The sequence below is a fragment of the Hipposideros armiger genome, unplaced genomic scaffold, assembly GCF_001890085.2.
Source record: "Hipposideros armiger isolate ML-2016 unplaced genomic scaffold, ASM189008v1 scaffold_694, whole genome shotgun sequence".
Lineage (NCBI taxonomy): Eukaryota > Metazoa > Chordata > Mammalia > Chiroptera > Hipposideridae > Hipposideros > Hipposideros armiger.
In genome coordinates, this window is record NW_017732044.1 from 32,742 (window position 1) to 55,317 (window position 22,576).

Below are 22,576 nucleotides of genomic sequence, written 5' to 3' on the forward strand. Positions count from 1 at the left end.
TGTTGGCAGCTCAGCTCGGGCTGACTCGAACCACTGTTGCTCAGAGCTCAAACTCTTGAGCGAGCTCTTAACCAACTGAGCCATTCAGCCGGCCCAGATGTGCCCAATTTTTAAAAGTTTCCACATTACTTAACAGGAAAAACAAAACAAAACAATGACTGTACATGTCACTGTGTGGATATGCCACAATTTCTCCATGCAACATTAGGGCTGTCTCCATTGGTTTTGCTTTCACTAACAACGCTGCTATGAACATTCAGATACATGTCTCCGCGGGCACGTGTTCACGTTTCTCTACAGTAGTGTTTTCAAAATGCAGGTCACAACTAATTAGTGGGTCATAAAACCAACTGTGTTGCAACCAGAACGAGAGAAGAAAAACATTGGAAGACAGTACAATCAAAATATCAGAATATGTTTTGTGCAGTAAGGATAAATACTTTTGTGACATTTTTTAGTTTTATGTATTGTCATGCTGTATCTAAAACAGTGATTTTAAACTGTTTTGAAATATTCATTATGCAGTTTTCAGTTATTTTTATTGATTTAACTTTATTGAATTATAGAGAATACTTTAATTCTAAATTAAGTCTCTAGACTTATTTTTGTCTCATATTTTAAGCCTCCCATATTAAATATTATTACTGCTTTATATGGAAATATTTACCATGATTTACTTCATATTTGCCTGTTTACTTGTTCACCATTCCTTCTGGCACCCTACTCTTTCCTTCTAGGATAATGTTCATTCCTAAAGTACATGCTTTTGAAATTCCACTAGTACATAAACTCTCAGATTTTGTTTATCTGAAAATATTTTTATTTTGCCCTCATTCTTTAAAGAAGGTTTGATGAAGGTACTTCCTCTCCGCCTCTAAAGATATTCTGCTATTTTGGGCTATTATGGTTGCTATGCAAAGGCCCTCTATTTGTTGTTCTTCTAGAAGTATTGCATTTTCTTTCTGCTACCTCTCTGTATCTGGTATTTGGTACCTGTAACTCAGCCTGTTTGGTATACATTATACTTCCTGTAACTATGGGTTGATGACCATTTGAAAAACAATTTCACTTATTATCTCTTCACAATATCACCACTCCTCCCATCTCTCCTGCTGGGAATTTCTACAGAGCATGTTTGACTTTCTTAGTCTCTCCAATACTTAGTTTCTCATACATTGCGTCACATTGCCTCTTAGTGCAGAATTCATTGTCATTTCTCCAGATTTAACTTCAGTTTCATTAGTTCTTTGTCAACTGTTGTTTAACTCTTGGACTGTTTTTCAAATCTTCGTGTTTTATTTTAATAGTCTTTTGTTGCATGCTAAATTTATGATTCAATTTTTTAATTTCTTGGAACATTTTATACATAACTATTTTATATTTGCACCTGAAAATCCCAATACTGATTTCCTTAAGGGTCTAAATCTGCTTTTGTCGTCTCTGCTTTGTATGTGTGGTGGTTGTATTATGAGCTCCTGTTTGCTTTTCAATCTATAGCAACCCCAAGGACTAAATTAAACTGGGGGAGCTTTTCCCAGACAGAAGTTGGGTTTCCTTCTCCTGGGATGAGGACAACAGCCACCTCTGAGTTTATCTTGGACTCTTTTAGAGTTCCGGTTTAATGTGAAAGTCTCCGATTCAGATCTCCTGCTGTAGCACCCATATGGCCATATGCCCTCAAGACAACCCTGCTGAAAGATTCTTGAAACACTTCCTATATTTCTTCAAGCCCAGCGATGCATTAATAACCTAGGTTTTATCCTTATCTTGATTTAATTGGCTTTTATCAGAAGGGCCCTGTAGAGTAAGGACCTAGTCTCCCATACTTACAAAAATAGAAGTCTAAACATGTGTTTCAATTCTATGTATGTTCTACGTAACTCATCCTCCCTTTCAGTGCAAAAATATCATCAATTTGAGTTACATTTAGCATTACTACTTTAATATTAATAACAATAACATTAAAGCTACCTATAACTAACTATGAAAGCTTGAAATATTCAGTTAAGGTAGACAATGCCTAAAATGTTCCTCACAAAGCTAAAGGCAACAAGATGATTTCTTAGTTTTATAGAAAAGTGTAATTCAAAACCCCAAAAATGGAAACGTAAGGACTCTCAACATCTTATCAGACGGCTCAAATATAAAGAAATTACTGGAGAACACGCTGAATCCCAACACTGACACTGAGGGAGTAACTGTCCTCTTGATCCTGGAGGGAGGGATTTGCTGAACCATAGACTCCTGGTTCATGGCTATGAGGGCCCCAATCCCTGAGGGGACTGGAGTGTGTGTCAAGGACCTAAGAGCTGGCCTCAGGGAAAGCCAAGCCAGGGCTGTGGTCACTCCTGAGCACTAGGCGGTCAGCCCTATGATAGTAAATCATGGTCACCATTACAGTGGACAAGGGAAACCCACATCACTGTACTCCATGCCTGTGTTAGGATGGCCGAGCAACAGGATTGGCAACTATTACATTTTCCCTCAGATATGTTGCCACGGATAATAAGGAAGTACCTAGATGCTGTCTTGAATTTTATGGCAACTCATCTGTCACTATGCATGAAATGAATGAGAAATGGAGGATGAGATATTTAACTGTACATTCAATTCTCTACATCCAGACAGCTAAGAAGCATGGAATCATGAATGAACATAAGTGGTGTTCAGGCCCAAAAGATTTCTGTCAGGACTGACGAGCCCAAAGAGCTAAGGGAAAACCAAAGCTAAAGGAAACAAGGATGAGGATATGGGCTCCCATGAAGAGAGGTGACCTCAGGGGGCATTATTACCAAGTGGAGCCAGGTTCTGCTTCTGGGTGCCCCATAGCAATTGGAGCATACTGCAGGGCCAGCTCTAGAAAGGCCTGTCTGCTTCCAAGGGAAGGACTCAGGCTGACTCATTTCTGTTTCCCTGCAGCTCAGCAAAGGGCTTAGCTCAGATTATAGGTGAAATGCAGACTTTCTAACTGAGGCACAAACAGCAGGCTCACCACCGTGGTACACCGACATGTGATTAATAAGTATAACAATGTTAAGCTGATTCACCTGTAAATACAATCTATCATCAAAACGGTTGCTGAATAATTAGTAGAGGGCTCTAAAAAGCAAACAGCAGGCAGCAATCAGTTGACAAAAGCATATAGTGCTGAAAAAAACTCTCATTCCAACACCAGAATGGCACTGCAGGTCCTTGTTAGGTGTGACTTACAACATCTTGGGCTCAGGTCCTGCTGGCCCTGTGGCTGAGACACTCACCTTCTCGTTGTAGTTGATGGCAATCACATCCCCGGTGGTCAGACAGGCAAAGTTTCTCAATGCGTTTTCTAATCTGCAAACACACATTGTCAAGGCACAAACACAAACCATGGCTTCAAAATCCGCCACTGTGACATGGCACATCCCAGAGAGGACCTCAGAGTCTGAGGGAGAAAGAGCTAGGCTGTCTAGGTTCACTTCTCTTGGTCACACAGCCTTCCAGAATGACAGCAGCTTTGCGTAAAGGGCCTTGTGTGGGACGCTATCTTCAATCCTCATCTGAAACGCCATGCTACGGAGGTGCCCTGCCCTCAACTTCTCCCGGGGACAGCAGACCTGTCAGACCCAACCCACTCAGCCTTTGAGGGCAGAAATGGCTCCCGCGTCGCTGCTCTGTGTGCACCCCCCCATTCTCTGCTCTATGCTAAGACTGTCATCCAGACCATGGAGCACTGGGTTGACTCTCAGCTGATGAAAGTGATGCCCTTTCTCCGTATACTAACAAGTTAACTCTGCCAATAGATACAGTTAAGTCTGCAGGTAAAAATCCAGAGAAAAATCACAAGGGACTACAGTAACAGAGGCAGACCCCACTCCTGGGCACTGACAGCTAGACAAGTACCTCCAAGCAGAGCTCTAAAAAAACAAGGTAACCAGGCCTTGCCACAGGATGTTGTCCTGCCAGGAAGCCTCCACCACTGACTGCCAAGAGCAGAAAGCCCAACAACTCCACGTGTCCAAGACCCGGCCGCAGGGGACTCAACACACTAGTCCACAGACACAGTCAGTGGAGGGCTCAACATGGCCCACCGAGTCCAGGACATGGCCGGCAGCAGCTTGCTCTTAAGCTCAAGCCTACAGAGAGTGTACAAGTAGGACAGGTGGAGACACCTTTTCTTTTACTGTCTACTTATCTGTGTTTTTGTCAAGCATGCATTTTTAAAAATAAATAGGTGATGGAGTGACCACTCTATAACATGATCTCAACAAACCAAACTGGGCCTCCAAGCTAGAGATAGCACACACAGCACAACAGCACACCCCTCACCCATACTGGTCACTCTTTAAATTATAAACATGTCTGGCTTACGTTCAGAGAGGAACATTAAAAAAAAAAATCACTAGAACCTAAAACCTTTGCTTTTCTCTTGCTGAGAAAAAGAAAACATACTAAGTCAATGCTTCCTATTGGTTTGGAGTGAAAAGCCCTTAAGCCTGGGTAAAAGGGGAGGTTGAGTGGCAAGTTCATGGGCACCAGTAGCCCACAAGGGGTTGGAGTCTGAGACGCAGACCAGCTGGCCCCCTTCTACCAGCACACACTGGGCTTTGTGTTAGGTGTCACAGCCCACCTGAAGGAAGGGCTCCACTCTGCCCACAAGGAAGGGTCAACAGAGCATCCAGAAGATGTCCATGGAATGCCCAGCATACTTGTCCAGGCCCAGGTCCAGGAGCCATGACAGATGTGCTGGCTGAAAGCCATTATTCTCAAATCACAACTCCAATCACAGTAAGTTTGTGCTCCCCAACTGGGCACATATTAAACAAAGTGCTTGCTGTTTACCTGCAAGTATACTCCTCTTTTGTCCAGAAGAACCCTTCTTCTTTCAAAAGGATACACTGCTTTGGGGTTGGTAATGTCCAGGAAGTCAGGGCTCTGAGGCTGAAATTTGGAGTATGTGGCCACTTGGAGGTTGACACTCTCTACTTGAACCAGGCCTCCTTCTTCCAACAGCAAATTTTGCATCATCTAAAGGAAGAAAACTACATGAGGCGCTTGGAATTCAAGCGGCCAGCACTGACTACACACCAGCAGGCCAAAGTCTGACATTCAGATAGCCACTTCCTTGGGACCCTGGCCTGAAAGACCCACACCTGTTCCATGCTGACTCACCTTGAAGCAGCCCAGGAGCCCTGAGTGGTATGGAGCCTGCCAATCAGCCAATAGGATGCATGTGCTCATACACCCGCTGAGGGTCAACTCAGTGGCAGCAGCTGGGAAATCCCAGGCAACCACCTACTCTTTCCAAGAGCTGGAAGGCCATCCCAGGAAGAAGTGGGCTGGCAGCTCCATGCTATCTGAGGAGGCATCCCAGGGGGTGTGACGTTTCTCAGCAAAAGGGATTCAATTAGTTTCTGGTCTAAAGTGGTCTGAGAACTTGGACAAAGGGCCACCCAAACTCTAAGTCTGTGGGTTGGAGAAAGAATCTTTGAGCTAGTGGTATCCCAGTATCACCTCCTCCTCTTTCACCTCTATAGAGGGGCCATGAAGGGGTCTCTGTGGAAAGCCTTAGTGCTCTAGAGAGGCTCTATTTCCGTGGCAATGAAATTGAGTGCTTTGGAAAGATTTAGTTACAGGCAAGTGTGTAAATACATATCCGTTGCAACAAAATTGGTGGAGAAACTATGAAAAATGGGGAGAAAATGTGTAAAACTCTAAATTCTGTACTTAGACCATTTGAAAAATACTCCTGCTTCATTATATTTAAAAAGCCTGATATAGGAGGTAAATGGCATGGCTGCAGTATCTAGACTACCAAATGAGCAACCATCAAAGAAAAGGCCAACCCCAGCATGTGGCACACTGTTCTGAATGCCATCCCTCAATCTGATTTGGGGGTAGGACTCCCCAAGACAGACCCAGACTCTCGAGACCAGGGCAGCCCAACTCACCCAATGTGGGAGGTAGCAGATACCCTCGTCAGCCACAAATTCCAGCACACCGCAGTGCGTCATGCGGTCCGAGTTCTTGTTGGTCAGTTTGAAAAGCATGGGGTAGGTAATGTTGAGTCGGCCTAAAATCAAAAGAGAGGCTATGAGGCAAGGCTTCTGCAAAGGAGAGAAACCCTGTTCCCCCAACGTGCTCCCCTGGTAAGCGGCCTCCCTAGTACCCACCATGGCTCCATACAGCCTTGCCCCCCACAGCAGGCATTTGGACAAGTGTGGTGCTTAGCCTCTCGGTGACAGCCCACCCACAGGACCACCCCACCTCCTGAGAGAGCACAGCACTTGGCCTAGAACTCAGGAATGTTTGGTGACTCAAGTACACAGCAATGGCTTACGCTTGTGATTTTCTGAAATTCCAATTTTAAAAAGTGGCACGTTCACTCATTTATTTGTTCACTCATAAATAAGTGTCAACCATGTGCTGGACAAAATCCCCACGAATATTTCTAGTTAGAAAGGTGAGAAAAAAAACAAGTGCACCAGAGGCAGTGGTGCAGGGGGAAGGGTGGGGCGGAAGGAGGCAGGGCTCCTAGAGGGTGCCTTCCAGGCATCATGGTGCACAGGCCAGGGAGGGAATTCCAGGCAGAGAAAGCAGCCTGAGCAAAATCATGGAGGGAAGGGGAGCCTAGCCAGTTCAGGAATGGCTGGTAATTAGGTGAGCCTGGGGCATGGGGACAGGGTGTGGGAGGGGTCTGGAGGGCAGGCTGGGCTGGACGTCACGCAGGGTGAGACCAGTCAGCAGTGTGGGCTCTCAGCAGGGTCACAGCACAGTACATCCCCTCTGTGTTTGAGGCCGCATGGAGGGCCATAGGCAGGCAAACACGACTGCTGGCATACTGACCCAGGAATGCAGGAGGCACAGAAAGGAGGGGCTGGTGATGTGAAGCAGAGCTCAGGAGAGCTGGGGACCAGGACAGAATGACATAGTGACGGTGTCTGCTGCATACCAGGCCCTCACTAAGTCTTCCCAGAACAGTGAGGTACTATCATTACCCCTTTTATCTATGGGATACTAAGGCACACAGGTTCAGCAACATGCCCAGGATCACAAGGCCCAGAAGTGGCAATACTGGGATTTAAACCAGGCTGCTGGCCCAGGTCTGGGATTTAACCACTGAGGCCCACTTTATTCTGTTGGTTTAGGCAAACATGGCAAGACAAGTTCCATTCAGGAGCAGAAGGCATGGAAGACTCCATTTGGGGTCTCCCTAAAAATGCTGGTGAAGCAGATCATGTAACAATCTTGGGTATGAAGCCACAGGTAGGGGAGAGTCTCGAGAAGTGGGGCTTCATCACAGAGGCAGTGGTGGGCACGGGTATTCCCCCATCACAAAGGGTGACCTGAATGCTGGCAGAATGTGGCCAAGTGCCCAAAAGCCAGCCTTCCGGCCTCAGGGAGCCTCCCAGCTATAGAGCTGTGGGATAGAACGGAAGTCAGTCATGGTGAATTGGATCAGGTTCCAGCCAAAGGTCCAAGATTCTTTCAGTTGGAAGAAACCTCTCTCTGTTCTTCAGTCTGCTGGTTTTCAAACTGTACTTTTTTTGTGATTTAAAGAAGTACCTTGGAGTTTCCAAGCCCTCTGCACCCTCTCACTTCTTCCAAACTAAGCAGCGACCGTTTTTATAAATTAGGACTTCCCGTAAGATTTCATTTGGACGGTTTCTCCCACTACTTAAAAGGTTTGAACTACACTCATCTAAACCCCACTGTCCCAATCTCTGACTCTCTTCTCAGACACTTGTGCCAAGGGTCACACTTGGTGCTCAGCTCTTGGGTCAGCCCAAATGGAAAGGCAGGCTCTCTGTGGGCCCTGACCTCTTCTGTGATGACAGGGATCTGCCTTAGGGATGTGAACCCGTGACTCTATCCACCCACTGGTTGAGCTGCGGCCAGGATTAAAGGCCTCCGCTGGGTGTGGCCACTGTTGTTGGCATCGGTGAAGCCCTGCTGGCTAAAGGCCACCTCGTGCCTTCTGACTGGTGCCATACAGGTTTGGGCTGTTTATGAACACACCACAAGGCACCATCTTGGAGGAGGTACTCCTGCCACCCAGCAGCTGATAAGACAAGCGCTGTGTGTCCCCATTGAAAGATGAGGTCATGAAGTTCAGAGACGCCAAGTCCATTCTAGAACCAGGCCAAGCAAGGTGCAAAAACCAAGCCAGAGTGACACCAGAGCTGGCACCCCTTCTCCATTGTGCTGCCCCAAGTGTACTGGACACGAAGTATACTTCCTGATCGTGGCTTTCACGTCTCCTGCTTCAGATGGGAGGAACTCAGAAATACCACTGAATCTCAAAAGGCAATGACTGAGTCTGTGTTCAGGGTTTTCCGTGTCCAGGCGGAGTGGGGCCGGGGCATGGAGTCTCTAAGTTGCTCTCATGAGAGGAGAGGTTGGAAAAAGAGAGGGAAAGCCTGGCTGCTCTCACAACCAAAGGACCTTTATCACTCCTGGTAAGAGGCAGGAGCCAGTAAGAGGAACAGCTTCTGGGGCTGAAGACTCAGTTTGGACGTGGTGCAGATGCACTGGGACACGGGGTAGAAATGCAGGCCTGGAGCTTAGGAAAGAGGCCTGGGGAGGAGATGAGAGCCCTGCTGCACAGCATCCTCTTGGAAGCTGACCACCGTCCTCTAGGAGAAAGCCCAGTGAACCTAGGCAACGGCATCAGCTGCCCTGGCAGTGTAATAAGCACCGGTGATAAGCACCTTTAGTCCTGACAGGAGTAGAGACGGGTGGAGGGAATGGGATGGGTATTCAGGGGAGAACCCCTTCACAGAGGAGAGATCTGGAGTTGAATACTCACTGGCCCCTACCCTGGACAGCTGGCCACCACGGGCCATCACCTCACCGGGGCATGTGTGACCCCAGCTCTCCAACCCAGTATGCACCCTCCAGGGACAATTCTCAACCAGACATGATATCCATATTGACATTACCTCAGTTCTCAAGTCATGTAGAAAATACTTACTGAGTTGATCGAGGGCTGAGGGTGGCATAATTACTGTGGAAAAAAACATTCAAGAAACATTAAGAATATAAAAATTAAAAGGACAGAACAAAAGCCAAAATGCAGTTTCTGTTCTATCTTTAAAAAGTATTAAACAGATGGCAGGCCGAGTGGCTCAGTTGGTTAAGAGCTCACTCAAGAGTGCGAGCTCTGAGTATCAAGGTTGCTGGTTCGATTCCCGACCCGAGTTGAGCTGCCACTGAGCTGCCAACAGGTGGCAGGATGGCTCAGCTAAGAATAAAAAATTAAAAAAAAGTATTAAACAGGATCAGCCAAGTGGCGCGTTAATAGTTGGCTTGGGACGCCAGCTCTGAGCAGCAGGGCCCAGGTTTCGATCCTACATTAGGGCCAGTGATGCTGCGCCCTCTACAGCTAAGATGGTGAACAACAGCTCGACCTGGAGCTGGGCTGCCGTGAGTTGCCAGCGATGGCATAGACTGCAGCCCCTACGTGAGTAGCCATGAGCTGCCGTGAGCCGCTGTGAGCAGCCGTCCAATGGCCAGCAAGCGACTGCCTCACCCAGGAAGAGCACAATGACAATACCAACATGGGCCAGTGAAGCAACGTCCTCCACAGCTAGACTGAAGAACAAAAGGACAGCAACTTGTCTGTTCTTCTTCCCAGATTCCCCAACGCTGTTCCCCTCCTCCAACCCCCAATAAACTCTTAAAAAAAACAACAAGTATTAAACAATACTTGTAAGGTAGCCAAAATTTAATAATAATCTTTCATAAAGGACTTTCTCTGCTGTAATTTATTTTGGGGAACTGAATGGCTACTAGCCATAAATCAAATCATAATTCGGGCCCCCCACACACACCCTGTACATCTAGAACAAGCAACATTTTCACTCTAAGTAGCCTCTGTTACACATGTAAAATAAGGACTGTTTAAGACTATAAGCACTGCAGGCTGAGGACAGGAAAGGTTACTATTCAAAATAAAAACAAGCACATACTCTTCCCGCCTTTCTCCACATCTGACCTGTCATTAGGCCCTGCGAGCATGGACACGGAGAAGCAGCGGTACTGCGTGGAGAAGCGGTTCTGGAAGACCCGAGGAATTGGGTGGTCAAACATGTTGAAAGAGAACTAGAAGGAGGAAAGAGATGCCGGAGTTAGAACTGAATAAAGGTACCTTTTTTCTCATCAAAAGCCAAAACAGGTCAGGGTAGTTAATGCTGCTAAACATCCTCAAAGAATAAGATGCACCAAAATCCTGACGGACCAGAGTCATCTGCCTGAAGCATTTCCCAGTAGCATGGTGAATCTCAAATCTGTTTCCATCCTTTCTGCCATACCTAGTCTGTCCCTCTGATCTAGTCTCCATTTTTAGATGGTGCAATCTTACTAAAATAACTAGGCATGTCAAGCCTGTTCTTAACCTTTTTCAGCACCCCTTACTCCCCCCACACACACACCCCTGCAATCCGGTCCAGACCTCACAAACCTCAGGGACTGGTTACTAATGGCCCCACAACATCCTACACATGCTACCCTCCCCCAACCCAGGAATAATTCCTCTGCCTGGTACACTTTTCCTCTTCCTCTTCTCATTAATTAAAAAAACATCTATTTCTTGAGTGCCACTATCTGCCAGGCTCTGATTAAGAACTAGGGAAACATCACTCCAGTGATGTCTGTTCACTAACAAAACAAGTACAACCTCAGCCCTGGCAGAGCTAACATTCTGTCATTCCCAAGACAAAAGAAAGAAGCAAGAGAAAACACCTACATGTGAGGAAGTGATAAATGCTCTGAGGACAAGAAAGGTTAAGGGACAGAGAGCTCCTGGAAATTCTAGTTTAAGTGGGTGGTCAGGAAGGGACTCTTTACAGAGACCTGAATGCCAGGATCGGGAGCCAAGCAGAAAACAGGGAACAGCATTTGAGGCAGTGGAAAGAGCAGGCACCTGGTGTTTGCATCCCTTTCCCTGGCTTCCGTGACCATCCTTTCTCCAGGAAACTTTGCTGCTCTGCCCAGGGTCAGGGCTGGTGTCCGTGCAATGTGCCGTCACATTGTGCCACACCATGGAACTGCCCCCTCCAGTTGATAAATAAAGCCAAGACATGCTGCCATCAAGAAGGTAAGATTCTAGCTCTTACACTGTGCATTATAATGAGGCTTAAAAAACACGTTACACAGCAATCTGAGGTCAAAATATTGCAATTATTATGATGTTTCAAAAATATGTATGTAAAATTGCACAATAGGGTATATTCCAAAAGAACTGAAAGCAGGGTCTCAATATTTGTACACCTATGTTCACAGCAGTGCTATTCACAATAGCCAATAGGTGGAAACAATCCAAATGTCCACTGATGGATGAATAAAGAAAATGTGGTATATACATACAAAAGAATATTGTTCAGCCCTGAAAAGAAAATTCTGACACGTTACAACATGGAAGAAGCTTGAGAACATTACGTTATGTGAAATAAGTCAATCACAAAAAGACAAAAACTAAACAATTCCACTTATGAGGTCCCTAGAGTAGTCAAATTCAGAGACAAAAAGTAGATAGAATGTTGGTTGCCAGAGGCTGAAGGGAGGAGGAAACAGTGTTATTTAATGGGTACAGAGTTTCAGTTTTGCTAGATGAAAAAATTCTGGAGACCCATTACACAATAATGTGAACATTACTGAACTGTACTCTTAAAAATGGTTTTATAGGGGCAGCCAGTTAGTTCAATTGGTTAGAGCACAGTGCTCATAACACCAAGGTTGCCAGTTCGATCCCCACATGGGCTACTGAGATGCGCCCTCCACAACTAGGTTGAAACAACTACTTGACTTGGAGCTAGCTGATGGGTTCTGGAAAAACACACAGTTCCCCAATAAAATTTAAAAAAAAAAGGTTAAGATAATAAATTTATACTATGCGTTTTGTACCACCAGTTTTTAAAAAATCTCACAATAGACAAATATTTCTTGACATGATTCCATATAGACATTAAGTAGAGGGAAAGTCATCTACTGCTAAGGTAGTTTACTAGCAATTCCAGAATTAGCAAGCGGAATCAGCCTTCTTCCTAAAATGGAAATACAGCACACTTCTGCTTAAAATCTCAAATGGTTCTTCACTTCCTGTGTTCTAGTACAGTAGTTTTCAAACCTTTGTCTCTTCTTTTAACCAGCAGAACTCCTCAAAATCTTGGCTAGAGTATAACAAATGAAAAGTGTTTCTGGATGAAAGATGGGAGAGGAGTCCCGCCTCCCTAAGTGCCTCTCACTACCCCTCATCTAAGCCACTTCTTTTTGCAACATGAAAGGAAAACGTGCAAAGTATTTAACACCTATACCAATCTGCCTTCAAAACACCAGTGAACCTTTCTGCCCCTCCCTGCTGCTCCCCACCCCTTTTACTTTACTTACCCTACTTCTACTTTACTTTTATAATCTCAATGCCTAGCATACTGCCTCCCACATATCAGTTATTCAAATCTGTTATGTGGATAAACTTGAGGACAGAAATATGATTTGAAACTAACACACAGACTAAAAATCTAATAATCATTCCTTATTTTCACTAAAATAAACAGGTGACACTGAGGCAGTGATTACAGTGATGAGACTGAACTTTGCAGCCAGACAGATTTGGCTTTAAACTTTCACAAACTATCTCTTTAAACCCTAGTTTTCTCATGGTTAAAACGTTAAGAATCATCCTTGCCTCCAAAGGCACTGTAGGGATTAAATGGAATAAGGTGTAATGAGGGGTTGTAGGTGTTAATGAAAAACTGTGTTACAGAAAAAGCGCCAGCAAATATTAGCTACGATTTATCCTTACTGAATCACTTAAATAGCGGAAGGCACGATCACCATCCAGGCATCACCAGAAGGTACTGGATGTCCCCCCAAGCATTCTTCCTGGAAAGCCCCTGAATCTGCAATAACTTTTCAATTAACTTGGTGTTTATGGAAACCTGTTATGTGTCTCACACTTGCGAGACCCGTTGGTGGACTCAAACATGGAAGGAGCTCAAGTCTAACTGAGGAGGAATGAGAACCATATCCTCAACTAGCGGAGAAGAGTAGAGGCTGTTTGTAGTCAAGGGTCTGGGTCTTGTCCGATGCGCCCAAACGGGCAGATGGGCCGGGCTCAGGCCGGGGTGACTCGGCATCTCCGCAGCTGTTAAGTTCGCCCCGCTGGCCCCCAATCCCGGTCCCCGGCCCCAGCCTCAGTGTCCAGCCCCTGCCCAGCCACGCTCACCATGATGGCACCTCAGCCTCCCAGATGCTGCCTCGTCTAAGGAACGTTACGACCGGAGCCCGCCGACGTGCTCTCCTCACAGCCGCAGCCGCCGCCGCCTCTGCTCGGATGCCCTGGGCTGCTCACCGGAAGTGCCTGACTTTAGACCAGAAGGGAGGTGCCGAGGACAGGGCTCGGCTGCAAAAGAGAAAAGGCCAGGCAAAGGCGCCAGGGCTCAAGATTTCCCCGAAATAAACAATAAAGTACCCTTTCGAACTTTTTGTCCACTCTGGAGTAATTTAAATTTTTATTTTTAATTACGTTTTGATAGTACCCTCCTCTAGGTGAATTTAGTTGGGCCCGTTCTCCTTACTGACTACACTACCCAGAATGCACGTACATCTTCCGGCCTTTGCTTCAGCCATCGAGGACTCGGGCGGAAGTAAGCTATACATCTGCCTTCGAACTAGACAGAGAGCCTATTGAAATCATAAACCGACGCCTTCGTTCGATGTATAAATAAGTTTAATTGAAGGTGAGGTGGATTCTTTTTCCTGGGTTCCAGTGGGGGAGGAGGGGGTAATAGGCTTTTCTGCCCAAACTAAAGATGTCCACCGAGCGTCTGGGTAAATGGGCGTTAGAGTTGAAATGTGCAAACGTGGTTCCGTCCTGCCTGGTGATAACGCTCCTTTAGGTCCGGCCAGAATTTTCCAGTCGTGAATGGCGGAGAGCTACTGTCGCCGCAATACGAACCAATCATAAAGCAGTAAAGGCTGGGAACTAGGTACCTATTGGTTGACTCGTGGGCCAATCGGAAGAGCCCTGATTTGGCGGGAGTCTTGACCTCCGCCGGGGCTCTTGGTGTCTCAGTGCGAGCTCTGGGTGTCTGGCTGCCGTGGTCATGTTTGTGTCCGATTTCCGCAAAGAGTTCTATGAGGTGGTCCAGAACCAGGTGACCCCCTTTCTTGGACCTCGAGGCTTTGTCACGGGGAAGGGATGAGGAGGGGGAGCGGCCGTGGGAGGGCGGGAGGTGCCCGGGTTCTAGGCGCTGTACTCAGTTCTCCCTATCTTTCCCCAACAGAGGGTCCTTCTCTTCGTGGCTTCGGACGTGGACTCTCTGTGCGCTTGCAAGATCCTTCAGGTGAGCACTGAGGACTCTGGGAGGGTGGAGCCTGGCGAGAGGTGAGGGTGCAGGGTAGACCTGGACGGGAGGTGGGGGCTTACAGAGCCCTGAGGGAACAGGGTGGGGTAGGGAATTGTGCGAGAGGTGAGAAGCAAGGTAAGGAACCCCTTCCCGGGTGAGAGCTCAGGCTGGGTGGGATCTGGAGCAACAACAGCTGAAAGCTGGGGAAGGGGACTCTTGAGAGGTCGCCTTTCTGGCAGTACAGTATTGGATGGGTTAGAGAAGGACGAGGCACAGTCAAGGATGCTAGTTAGTATTTTTGCAATAGCCTAGGCAAAAAATTGGCTGCATTAGACAGACCGGTAGACTTGTAGTGGCTTCTCAAATGTGGGATTTGAGATAGAGGAATCTGAAAACTGAGGGCATAGTGATGCCACAGCAATGCAAGAAATACAGGATTCCTTAGTCTATTATGGAAGATCATTGGTTCAGTTTTGAATATGGTGTGATGGATGTTTACATGAGCTTTGATTAGGCCTCGGTTCTGGACTTCTCAGAAGACCTAGAAATCAGATCAGATTTTCTCCCAATGTTTTTTTTTGTTGTTGTAATCAGATCAGATTTTCTCCCAATGTTTTTGTTGTTGTTGTTGTCTGGACTTCTCAGAAGACCTAGAAATCAGATCAGATTTTCTCCCAATGTTTTTTTTTGTTGTTGTAATCAGATCAGATTTTCTCCCAATGTTTTTGTTGTTGTTGTTGTCTGGACTTCTCAGAAGACCTAGAAATCAGATCAGATTTTCTCCCAATGTTTTTTGTTGTTCTTGTTGTTCTCGGTTCTGAACTTCTCAGAAGATCTAGAAATCAGATCAGATTTTCTCCCAATGTTTTTGTTGTTGTTGTTGTTCTCGGTTCTGGACTTCTCAGAAGACCTAGAAATTAGATCAGATTTTCTCCCAATGTTTTTTGTTGTTGTTGTTGTTGTTGTTGTTTTGGTATTTTAAAATACTCGACAAAGTTTACATAATAGTACAGTGAATACTCACATCCCCATCACCTAGTTCCTCCCATTAACATTTTAATAGCTCTACTGTATCACCTGTTATTTGTCTCATAACCCATCTTATTTTTTAAAGTGCATTTGAAGGTAAATTAGACATTCTAAATATGATAAGTTTTGAAAATAATCTCTCTCCAGGCCCTGTTCCAGTGTGACCACGTACAGTATACGCTGGTTCCAGTTTCTGGGTGGCAAGAACTTGAAACTGCATTTCTTGAACATAAAGAACAGGTAAGTGAGATGTATTTTCGAATAATTAGACTTTTTTTTACTCAATTGCAATTTCTTATTTAAGTATCAACTATATTAGGCAATACCAAAGAGAAAAATGAGCTATATATCTGGATGACTTACCCTCAAGGCAACAAAAAAAAAGATAGTGAATTTTGACAGCCTCTAACCTTGAACTTGTGTTGCAGACATTTCATTGTAAGGTGCTTGGAATTTAGCAATTAGTTTTAGATATGGCTTAGTTAAAATTATCTTAGGGCCCTTGAGCCATTCTCTACTGCTCAGGCCTGCTTCTACTTCTTTGAAATGTACTATCTCTTCGAATAAACTACTTTTTCAGTACTTTAAAAAAATTATCTTAGATTAGGCTACGATTTTACATTATCTCTCCAAGAAAATGTATCCCAGTTTCCAACTTGGAATCCAGGAAAATATTTTCTCCCTTTATAATTTAAACGGTGCATGCCAGGATTCCTCTCGCCTCTACACGGGGCCATGAGAGTTGGGACATCTTAGACCCCCACTTATGATCTCATTTCTATACACAGACACACACCCTACCCTCTCTGCATGGTTAGTGTTCATTCTAATACTATAGAGAGAAAAGCATTTTAAAAATCATAAAGCACTTAAAATATGAATTGTTTCAGTAAGTTTTTTCCAGATAATTTGGTTTCTGGGTCTCACCTCTATTCTGTTTTAGTAACTTTATTCTTTTCCATTGAGTGCTCCTGGGTGGCACTAAGATAAAGAAGGAATATATAAAGTTACAAGAACCTAAAAGAGTAACTAGTTGGAGAAAACTATTTTCACAAGATCCTGTTCAAGAATTAGGTTTACTAAGAAGTAGTTTTTTGACAAGCCCCCTTGAGGAGGAATCTCAAACCCCAAAAGGCGTACTACATATGGACAAAATTATTCTAAATAAGAAAGGGAAAGAAGTTCTGGCCACTCTTGTGGGTGATGAGAAGAAGATGAGGAAGGTAGAATAAACTCAGTACCAGGCATAATGTGAGAGATTGAGGGGCTGGAGTATGAAAGGGGGTCCCTGGAGTCTCTGGCCATATCTAGAACTGTCTGGCAGAGGTAAACCCTTGCCTGGAGCTCCTGTTATCATGGGACGGACCTCTGCCAGTTCTGTATTTATAAGGAAATGATTTTCTATAGTGATAGGATATAATAAAATTCTTAATATTTAGGCGTCCCGTTAAGTATGGGCTATCCAAGATTTGCTAAAATTTTAAAACTGTGGCAAGCTATTAGCATGGAGAGGCAGTTTGTCACAGTAGCATGATTGATACCTGGAGAGGCCCAGTTATTCATTTGAAGTCTTGGTCTGCTCCTCATCAGCTTCTTGACCCTGTGTATGAGACTCCCACATTCTGAGCCCCTGCAGACTCCTCAGTGAAGTAAGGATGGCCACAGGACCTACCTCATGGTGTTGTCATGGAAATGAAGTAGTATATGGAGTATGTTAAAGCACAAAGCACAGGCCATTAATGGCTATATTTGGAGCCCCTTACCCTCAGGGCCTTGCCAAGTGTTGGGTTTGATCTCACCAGAAGGACTCAGGTCTAGTGTGCTGAAGGTAAAGGGGCCTTCTTGATGCACTTACTTCACAATATTTCTCTTCTTTTTTCAGTTCCGTTATTTTATCCTCATAAACTGTGGAGCTAACATAGACCTATTGGATATCCTTCAACCTGATGAAGATGCCATATTTTTTGTGTGTGACACCCATAGGCCAGTCAATGTCGTGAATGTATACAATGATCCCCAGGTAACTAGGCCTTTGGGACCCATGCCTCCTTTGAGTTCTCCCAATGATCTGTCTGTTCATTTTATGCCACAGACAGCATTGCACCTGGTGTTCTTATTAAGACATGTACCCACCTCCTCTAGGATTGGAGCAGCCTGAGGACAAGAACTTCTATTTGATAAGAAACATGGCACCTAACCCTTGGAGGTGCTCAGACTGCATTTGTGGAATTTGCTTGATCTGGGAGGTATAGGGGCCAGAACCCTACACCAAGTTTGCCCTCAGCTCAGGCCCAGCCCAGCCTCACTGAATATCAAGGGACCTCAGAGCTATCTGAGTTCATCTGATGAGTGGTGTGAGGACCAGAAAGACGGTGGTGTGAGAGGCCACTTTTAGCCTAAAATGGCTCTGTTGCGCTTATCTTCTAACCCCTGAGCAGCAAGCACGGAGCCTGGCGCAGAGCAGCCACCTAAGCTTCCTTTGAGTTGATCTCCCTCCCACATTAACAAAGTGTCAGGCCCGAAACTATGTGAAAAACTTCTCCAAGAGAAATAAGCCCCCTCGGAACTGCTTTCAGAGGCGAGTTTTACTCACTTCAGGGCAAGTTCTGGGGTGTTTATTTTGTTGGTTTGGTGCCGGGGTCGGCAAACTTTTGAGACGGAAGAGCCGCCAGTGGTCAGCAAACTGCGGCTCGCGAGCCACATGCAGCTCTTTGGGTACATANATGTGGCTCTGAAGTAAAATTGAAAATGAAAATAAAACTATCATAGTTTCATTTATAAAATTTTTAAAGGATATTATTCACATAATGGTGATTATATAAAAATGTATTTATGGCTCTCGAATAGTTTTTAAATTGTTGTGAGGGACAGGATTGGCTCTTCCAGGGATCGGCAAACTTTTGAGATGGAACATATCCAAAGAGCCGCATGTGGCTTGCGAGCCGCAGCTTGCCGACCTCTGGCTTGGTGTATGGCATAAGAGGGAGCTTTTTCCCCAGACTTAAGTGACTGCAGATAGTTTTCAAATTTTCTAACTTTTGCATACGGTGTGGTGCAACTCCAGTACCTCACTGAAGGGATATGAAAAAATTTTAAATGCCTGAGAAGTCTGAAATTCTTCTCAAACAGATGGCTATTTGTATGTACAGAAAACTTATGAATTAGCCAATTAGGAAATGAGATTCTTTAAGAAAAACATGTGATGGATAGTTTTCTGTCAAAGAGAGAAAAGACTTGATTGCTCTGTTTTAATCTTAGATCAAATTACTCATTAAACAAGATGATGACCTTGAAATTCCCGCCTATGATGACATCTTTAGGGATGAAGAGGAGGATGAAGAGCATTCAGAAAATGAAAAGGACGAATCAGAGCCTTCTGAGAAGCGCACACGGTTAGAAGAGGTAGGTTTGGGGCTCTCACCACAGTCTGAAGGAACTTGTCACTTCCAGAGGTCAGAGGTTGGTCCAGAGCCTGACAGGCCCAAGGATAGCTGGGAGGAATCAGGTGTGGGTGATGAGCTTGGGCTCTGCTATCTCCTGGATGTGTGGCCTCAGGCAGATTACTGGATTTCTCTGAGCCACTTCTCTGAGTCCTTATCTGTACAGTAGAATCCCATCAGAAGAATCCTCTTAAGAGGGCTCAGCTCTATGCCTAGACAGCAGACATTTATAAAAAGCAATATGGAGAAATAATAAATAGCATAAGAGTCACTTCCTTCCCCACTTCCCTCCAGAATCGCTTTCTGTGCAGTCACCATGGAGGAGCAATGTGGGTCTGCGGCCCTTAACCAAGCTCAGTCCCAGATGGTCACTCCAGAGGAAGCATCTGTGAGCAAACAGTTGAGTGGTTTGCGCCTTATGAGTCTTGGGTTTGACCCATGTACAAGCTCTGGGGCCTCGCCAGTGCTAGGGGCTTCTGTGAGATGTAGACTTCCAGGTGGGAGGTGGCTGTTCCTCTTAACACAAGGGCTGTGTGTTATTTTAGTGTTCAGTGTTGAAGAAAGTGATGCCCTCTGGCTCCTGATCCTTGGTGTGCAGGCTGAAATATTCCTCTGGAATGTTTTAGGGGCTTCCCTTCATCCTTGGTCTGACACCTCCCAATACGGAGCTTAATAAGAGCCCCTTTGAGCCATATTTGGGACACTGTCCATCTGAGGGGCGTGTCCTGCAAAGCTAGGAATGTCTCTCCTTGTCTTCATCCCTTTTGTCCACTTGTTTCTTCAGAGTTTCAGGTGTTCTGATGGGGACCTCACAGACCCACTTTGAGATTTTCTTTCTTCTTGTCCTTTGCCTTTCTATATAGGCATATTCTCTGTCTAGAAAACATCTTACTGAGATTTTGATACGAGTTGCATAAACCTGTGCACGAATTGTGAGCATATTGACATCTTTATTATACTGACTCTTATAATCCATGAACGTGGTATATTTCTCTATTTATTTAGATCCTCTTAGATATTTTTCATCAGCATTGTGTGCTTTTTAGCATACAAGTCCTATACTTGTTTTGTCAGATTCACGCCTAAGTATTTCATTTTTTGAAGTGATTGTAAATGATACTGTATGTATTTTAGTTTTGGTGTCCATGTGTTCATTGCTAATATATAGAAATACAGTTGATTTATGTATGTTTGTCTTGTATCCTGTGACCTTGGCCAAACTCAATTAGTGCCAGGAGTTTATTTATAGATTTCTTGGGATTTGCTACATAAACAATTCTATCATCTGCAAATGACAGTTTTAATTCTTCTTTTCTGCTCTGTATGCCTTTTATTTCCTATTCTTGACTTATTGCATTGGCTAGAACTTCCAGCACTATATTGAATAAGAGTGGTGAGAGTGGATGTCCTTGCCTTCTTCCTGATCATAGGGGGAAAGCATCCAGTCTTCCACCATTAAGTGTGATGTTAGGTTGTGGGGTTTTTGCTTTTTACCAAGTTGAAGAAGTTCCCTCTCTTTCCTTTTTTTCCTGAGTTTTATCGTGAATGGGTGTTAATTTTTTTTTAATGCTTTTTCTGCATTAATTGATAAGACAATATGGTTTTTCTTCTTTAGTCTGTTAATATGGTAGATTACGTTGATTGATTTTTTAAAAATATTGAACCAGCCTTGCATCTCAGGAATAAACCTCACTTGGTCATGGTGTATAATTCTTTTTATAAATTGCTAAATTCTATTTGCTAATATTTTGTTAAGGATTTTACATTTATATTCATGAGGGATACTGGTCTGTAGTTTTCTGTATTGTCTGTCTGGTTTTGCCATCAGGTTAATACCTGTGTTCCCTTCTCATTATTTCCTTTCTTCTGCTTGCTTTGGTTGATTTTGCTCTTCTGCTAGTCCTTGACGTGGCAGCATAGATTATTGATTTGAGACTTTTCTTCTTTCCTAATAAGTGTATTTAGTGCTGTAAATTTTTTTCTGAGCATCCCTTTAGCTGTGTCCCACACATTTTGATATATTCATTTTCACTTTCATTCCCTTCAGTGTATTTTTTTATTTCCCTTGAGACTTCTCTTTGATTCATGGATTATTTCAGAGTGTGCTGGTTAATGTTTAAAGACTTTCCTGTTATCTGGATTATTGATTTCTAATTTAACTTCATTGTGGTTAGAGAATACACTGTGATTTTAGTTGTTTTAAATTTGTCATTTTTGTTTTATGGGCTGGGATATGATCTATCTTGATATATGTTCTGTGAGCTCTTGAAAAGGATATGTGTTCTGCTGTTGTTGGCTGAATAATATTCCATTGTATGTAATACACACCACATTTTCTTTATCCATTCAACCATCAATGGACACTTAGGTTGTTTCCATGTCTTGGCTATTATAAATAATACTGCAGTGAACATGGGGGTACACATTATCTTTGAGCTAGTGTTTTCATGTCTTTCAGATAAATACCCAGAAGTGGAATTGCTAGATCATATGCTAGTTCTAATTTTTGAGGAACCCCCATACTGTTTTCCATAGTGGTTGCAGTAGTTTACATTCCCTGTTTTTTTTATTAATGTTTACATGCTATATCTTTTCCCATCCTTTTATTTTCAACCTGCCTATATTGTTACATTTGTACTGAGTTTCTTTAAACAGTATAGAGTTGGGTCATGCTTTTTTTTTTTTTAAAGATTTTATTGGGGAATTGGAGAGGAACAGTGTTGGGGAATCGGGGAAGGGGAATAGACAAGTTGCTGTCCTTTTTTTGTTCTTCAGTCTAGTTGTGGAGGACGTGGCTTCACTGGCCCATGTTGGTATTATCATTGCACTCTTCCTATGTGAGGCAGTTGCTCGCCGGCCATTGGACGGCCACTCACGAAAGCTCACACCCACTACCAGCCAGACCCACTGCAGCTTACGAGTCGCCGGCGACTCAGGGCAACCCAGCTCCAGATCGAGCTGTTGTTCATCATCTTAGCTATAGAGGGTGCAGTGTCACTGGCCCTCATGTGGGATTCGAACCGGGGCCCTGCTGCTCAGAACTGACGTCCCAAGCCAACTCCTAACCAGCATGCCACTCGGCTGGCCTGAGTTGGGTCATGCTTTGAATCATGTTTTTTAACGCTCCGTGGGGCTCAACTGCTCTCACAGATTGTTTTGAATTTCTGTTGATTTTTGTACTGAATTTATATAATACATTGTTTTTACTCTGTGGCAAATTAAAATTTCATTCTGAATAAATAATAAGCATGCTTACACATTATTTTCATTCATTTTCAGTTTAAATAAAAAAAATGTCATACACTCATCTAGTAGATGCATTGCACCCAAACTCGTAACTTTTGCATTGCACCCGACAGAGGGTTAAGCCAGTCTGTCTTTTAATTGTTGTATTGGGTTGTTGGAAAAGTCATGACCCATTTTTGAAACGAAAAACATAGAAAAAAATACGTCAATATTTAGACCATTTACATTTATTTATTATTTTATTTTATTTATTTATTTATTTTAAGATTTTTATTGGGGAATTGGGGGATGGGAACAGTGCTGGGGAATTGGGGGAAGGGGAACAGACAAGTTGCTGTCGTTTTGTTCTTAAGTCTAGTTGTGGAGGACGTCGCCCCACCAGCCCAAGTTGGCACCATCTTTGCGCTCTTCCCGGGCGAGGCAGATCAGTCGCCGGCTTCTGGACATCTGCTCACTGCGGCTGCTGGCCGCTCACGCTGGCTGCTGGCTACACACGGTAGCCCATGGCAACCCACTGCCACAGGGACTGCAGCCTAG

The 22,576-nt window shown here is 44.3% G+C and overlaps 2 protein-coding genes across 3 annotated transcripts in view; one reads left to right on the forward strand and one right to left on the reverse strand.

The window, feature by feature from the left end:
* Positions 1-13,349, reverse strand: part of UFD1 (ubiquitin recognition factor in ER associated degradation 1) — a 23,350-nt gene extending 10,001 nt beyond the window's left edge. Inside the window, exons 1-6 of the mRNA XM_019626935.1 lie at positions 13,202-13,349; positions 9,948-10,080; positions 8,951-8,983; positions 5,928-6,049; positions 4,874-5,004; positions 3,258-3,330 (exon numbers count right to left, since the gene is read on the reverse strand). Coding sequence (XP_019482480.1) covers positions 3,258-3,330; positions 4,874-5,004; positions 5,928-6,049; positions 8,951-8,983; positions 9,948-10,080; positions 13,202-13,204 — 495 coding nt within the window. The 5' untranslated portion in view covers positions 13,205-13,349. The remainder of the gene's footprint in view (positions 1-3,257; positions 3,331-4,873; positions 5,005-5,927; positions 6,050-8,950; positions 8,984-9,947; positions 10,081-13,201) is intronic.
* Positions 13,350-13,940: 591 nt separating this feature from the next.
* Positions 13,941-22,576, forward strand: part of CDC45 (cell division cycle 45) — a 31,986-nt gene continuing 23,350 nt past the window's right edge. Inside the window, exons 1-5 of one of the 2 annotated variants that reach the window (XM_019626894.1) lie at positions 13,941-14,132; positions 14,262-14,321; positions 15,501-15,593; positions 17,236-17,373; positions 18,612-18,755. In XM_019626894.1, coding sequence (XP_019482439.1) covers positions 14,082-14,132; positions 14,262-14,321; positions 15,501-15,593; positions 17,236-17,373; positions 18,612-18,755 — 486 coding nt within the window. In that variant the 5' untranslated portion in view covers positions 13,941-14,081. The remainder of the gene's footprint in view (positions 14,133-14,261; positions 14,322-15,500; positions 15,594-17,235; positions 17,374-18,611; positions 18,756-22,576) is intronic. The other variant, XM_019626895.1, reaches the window with a different exon arrangement.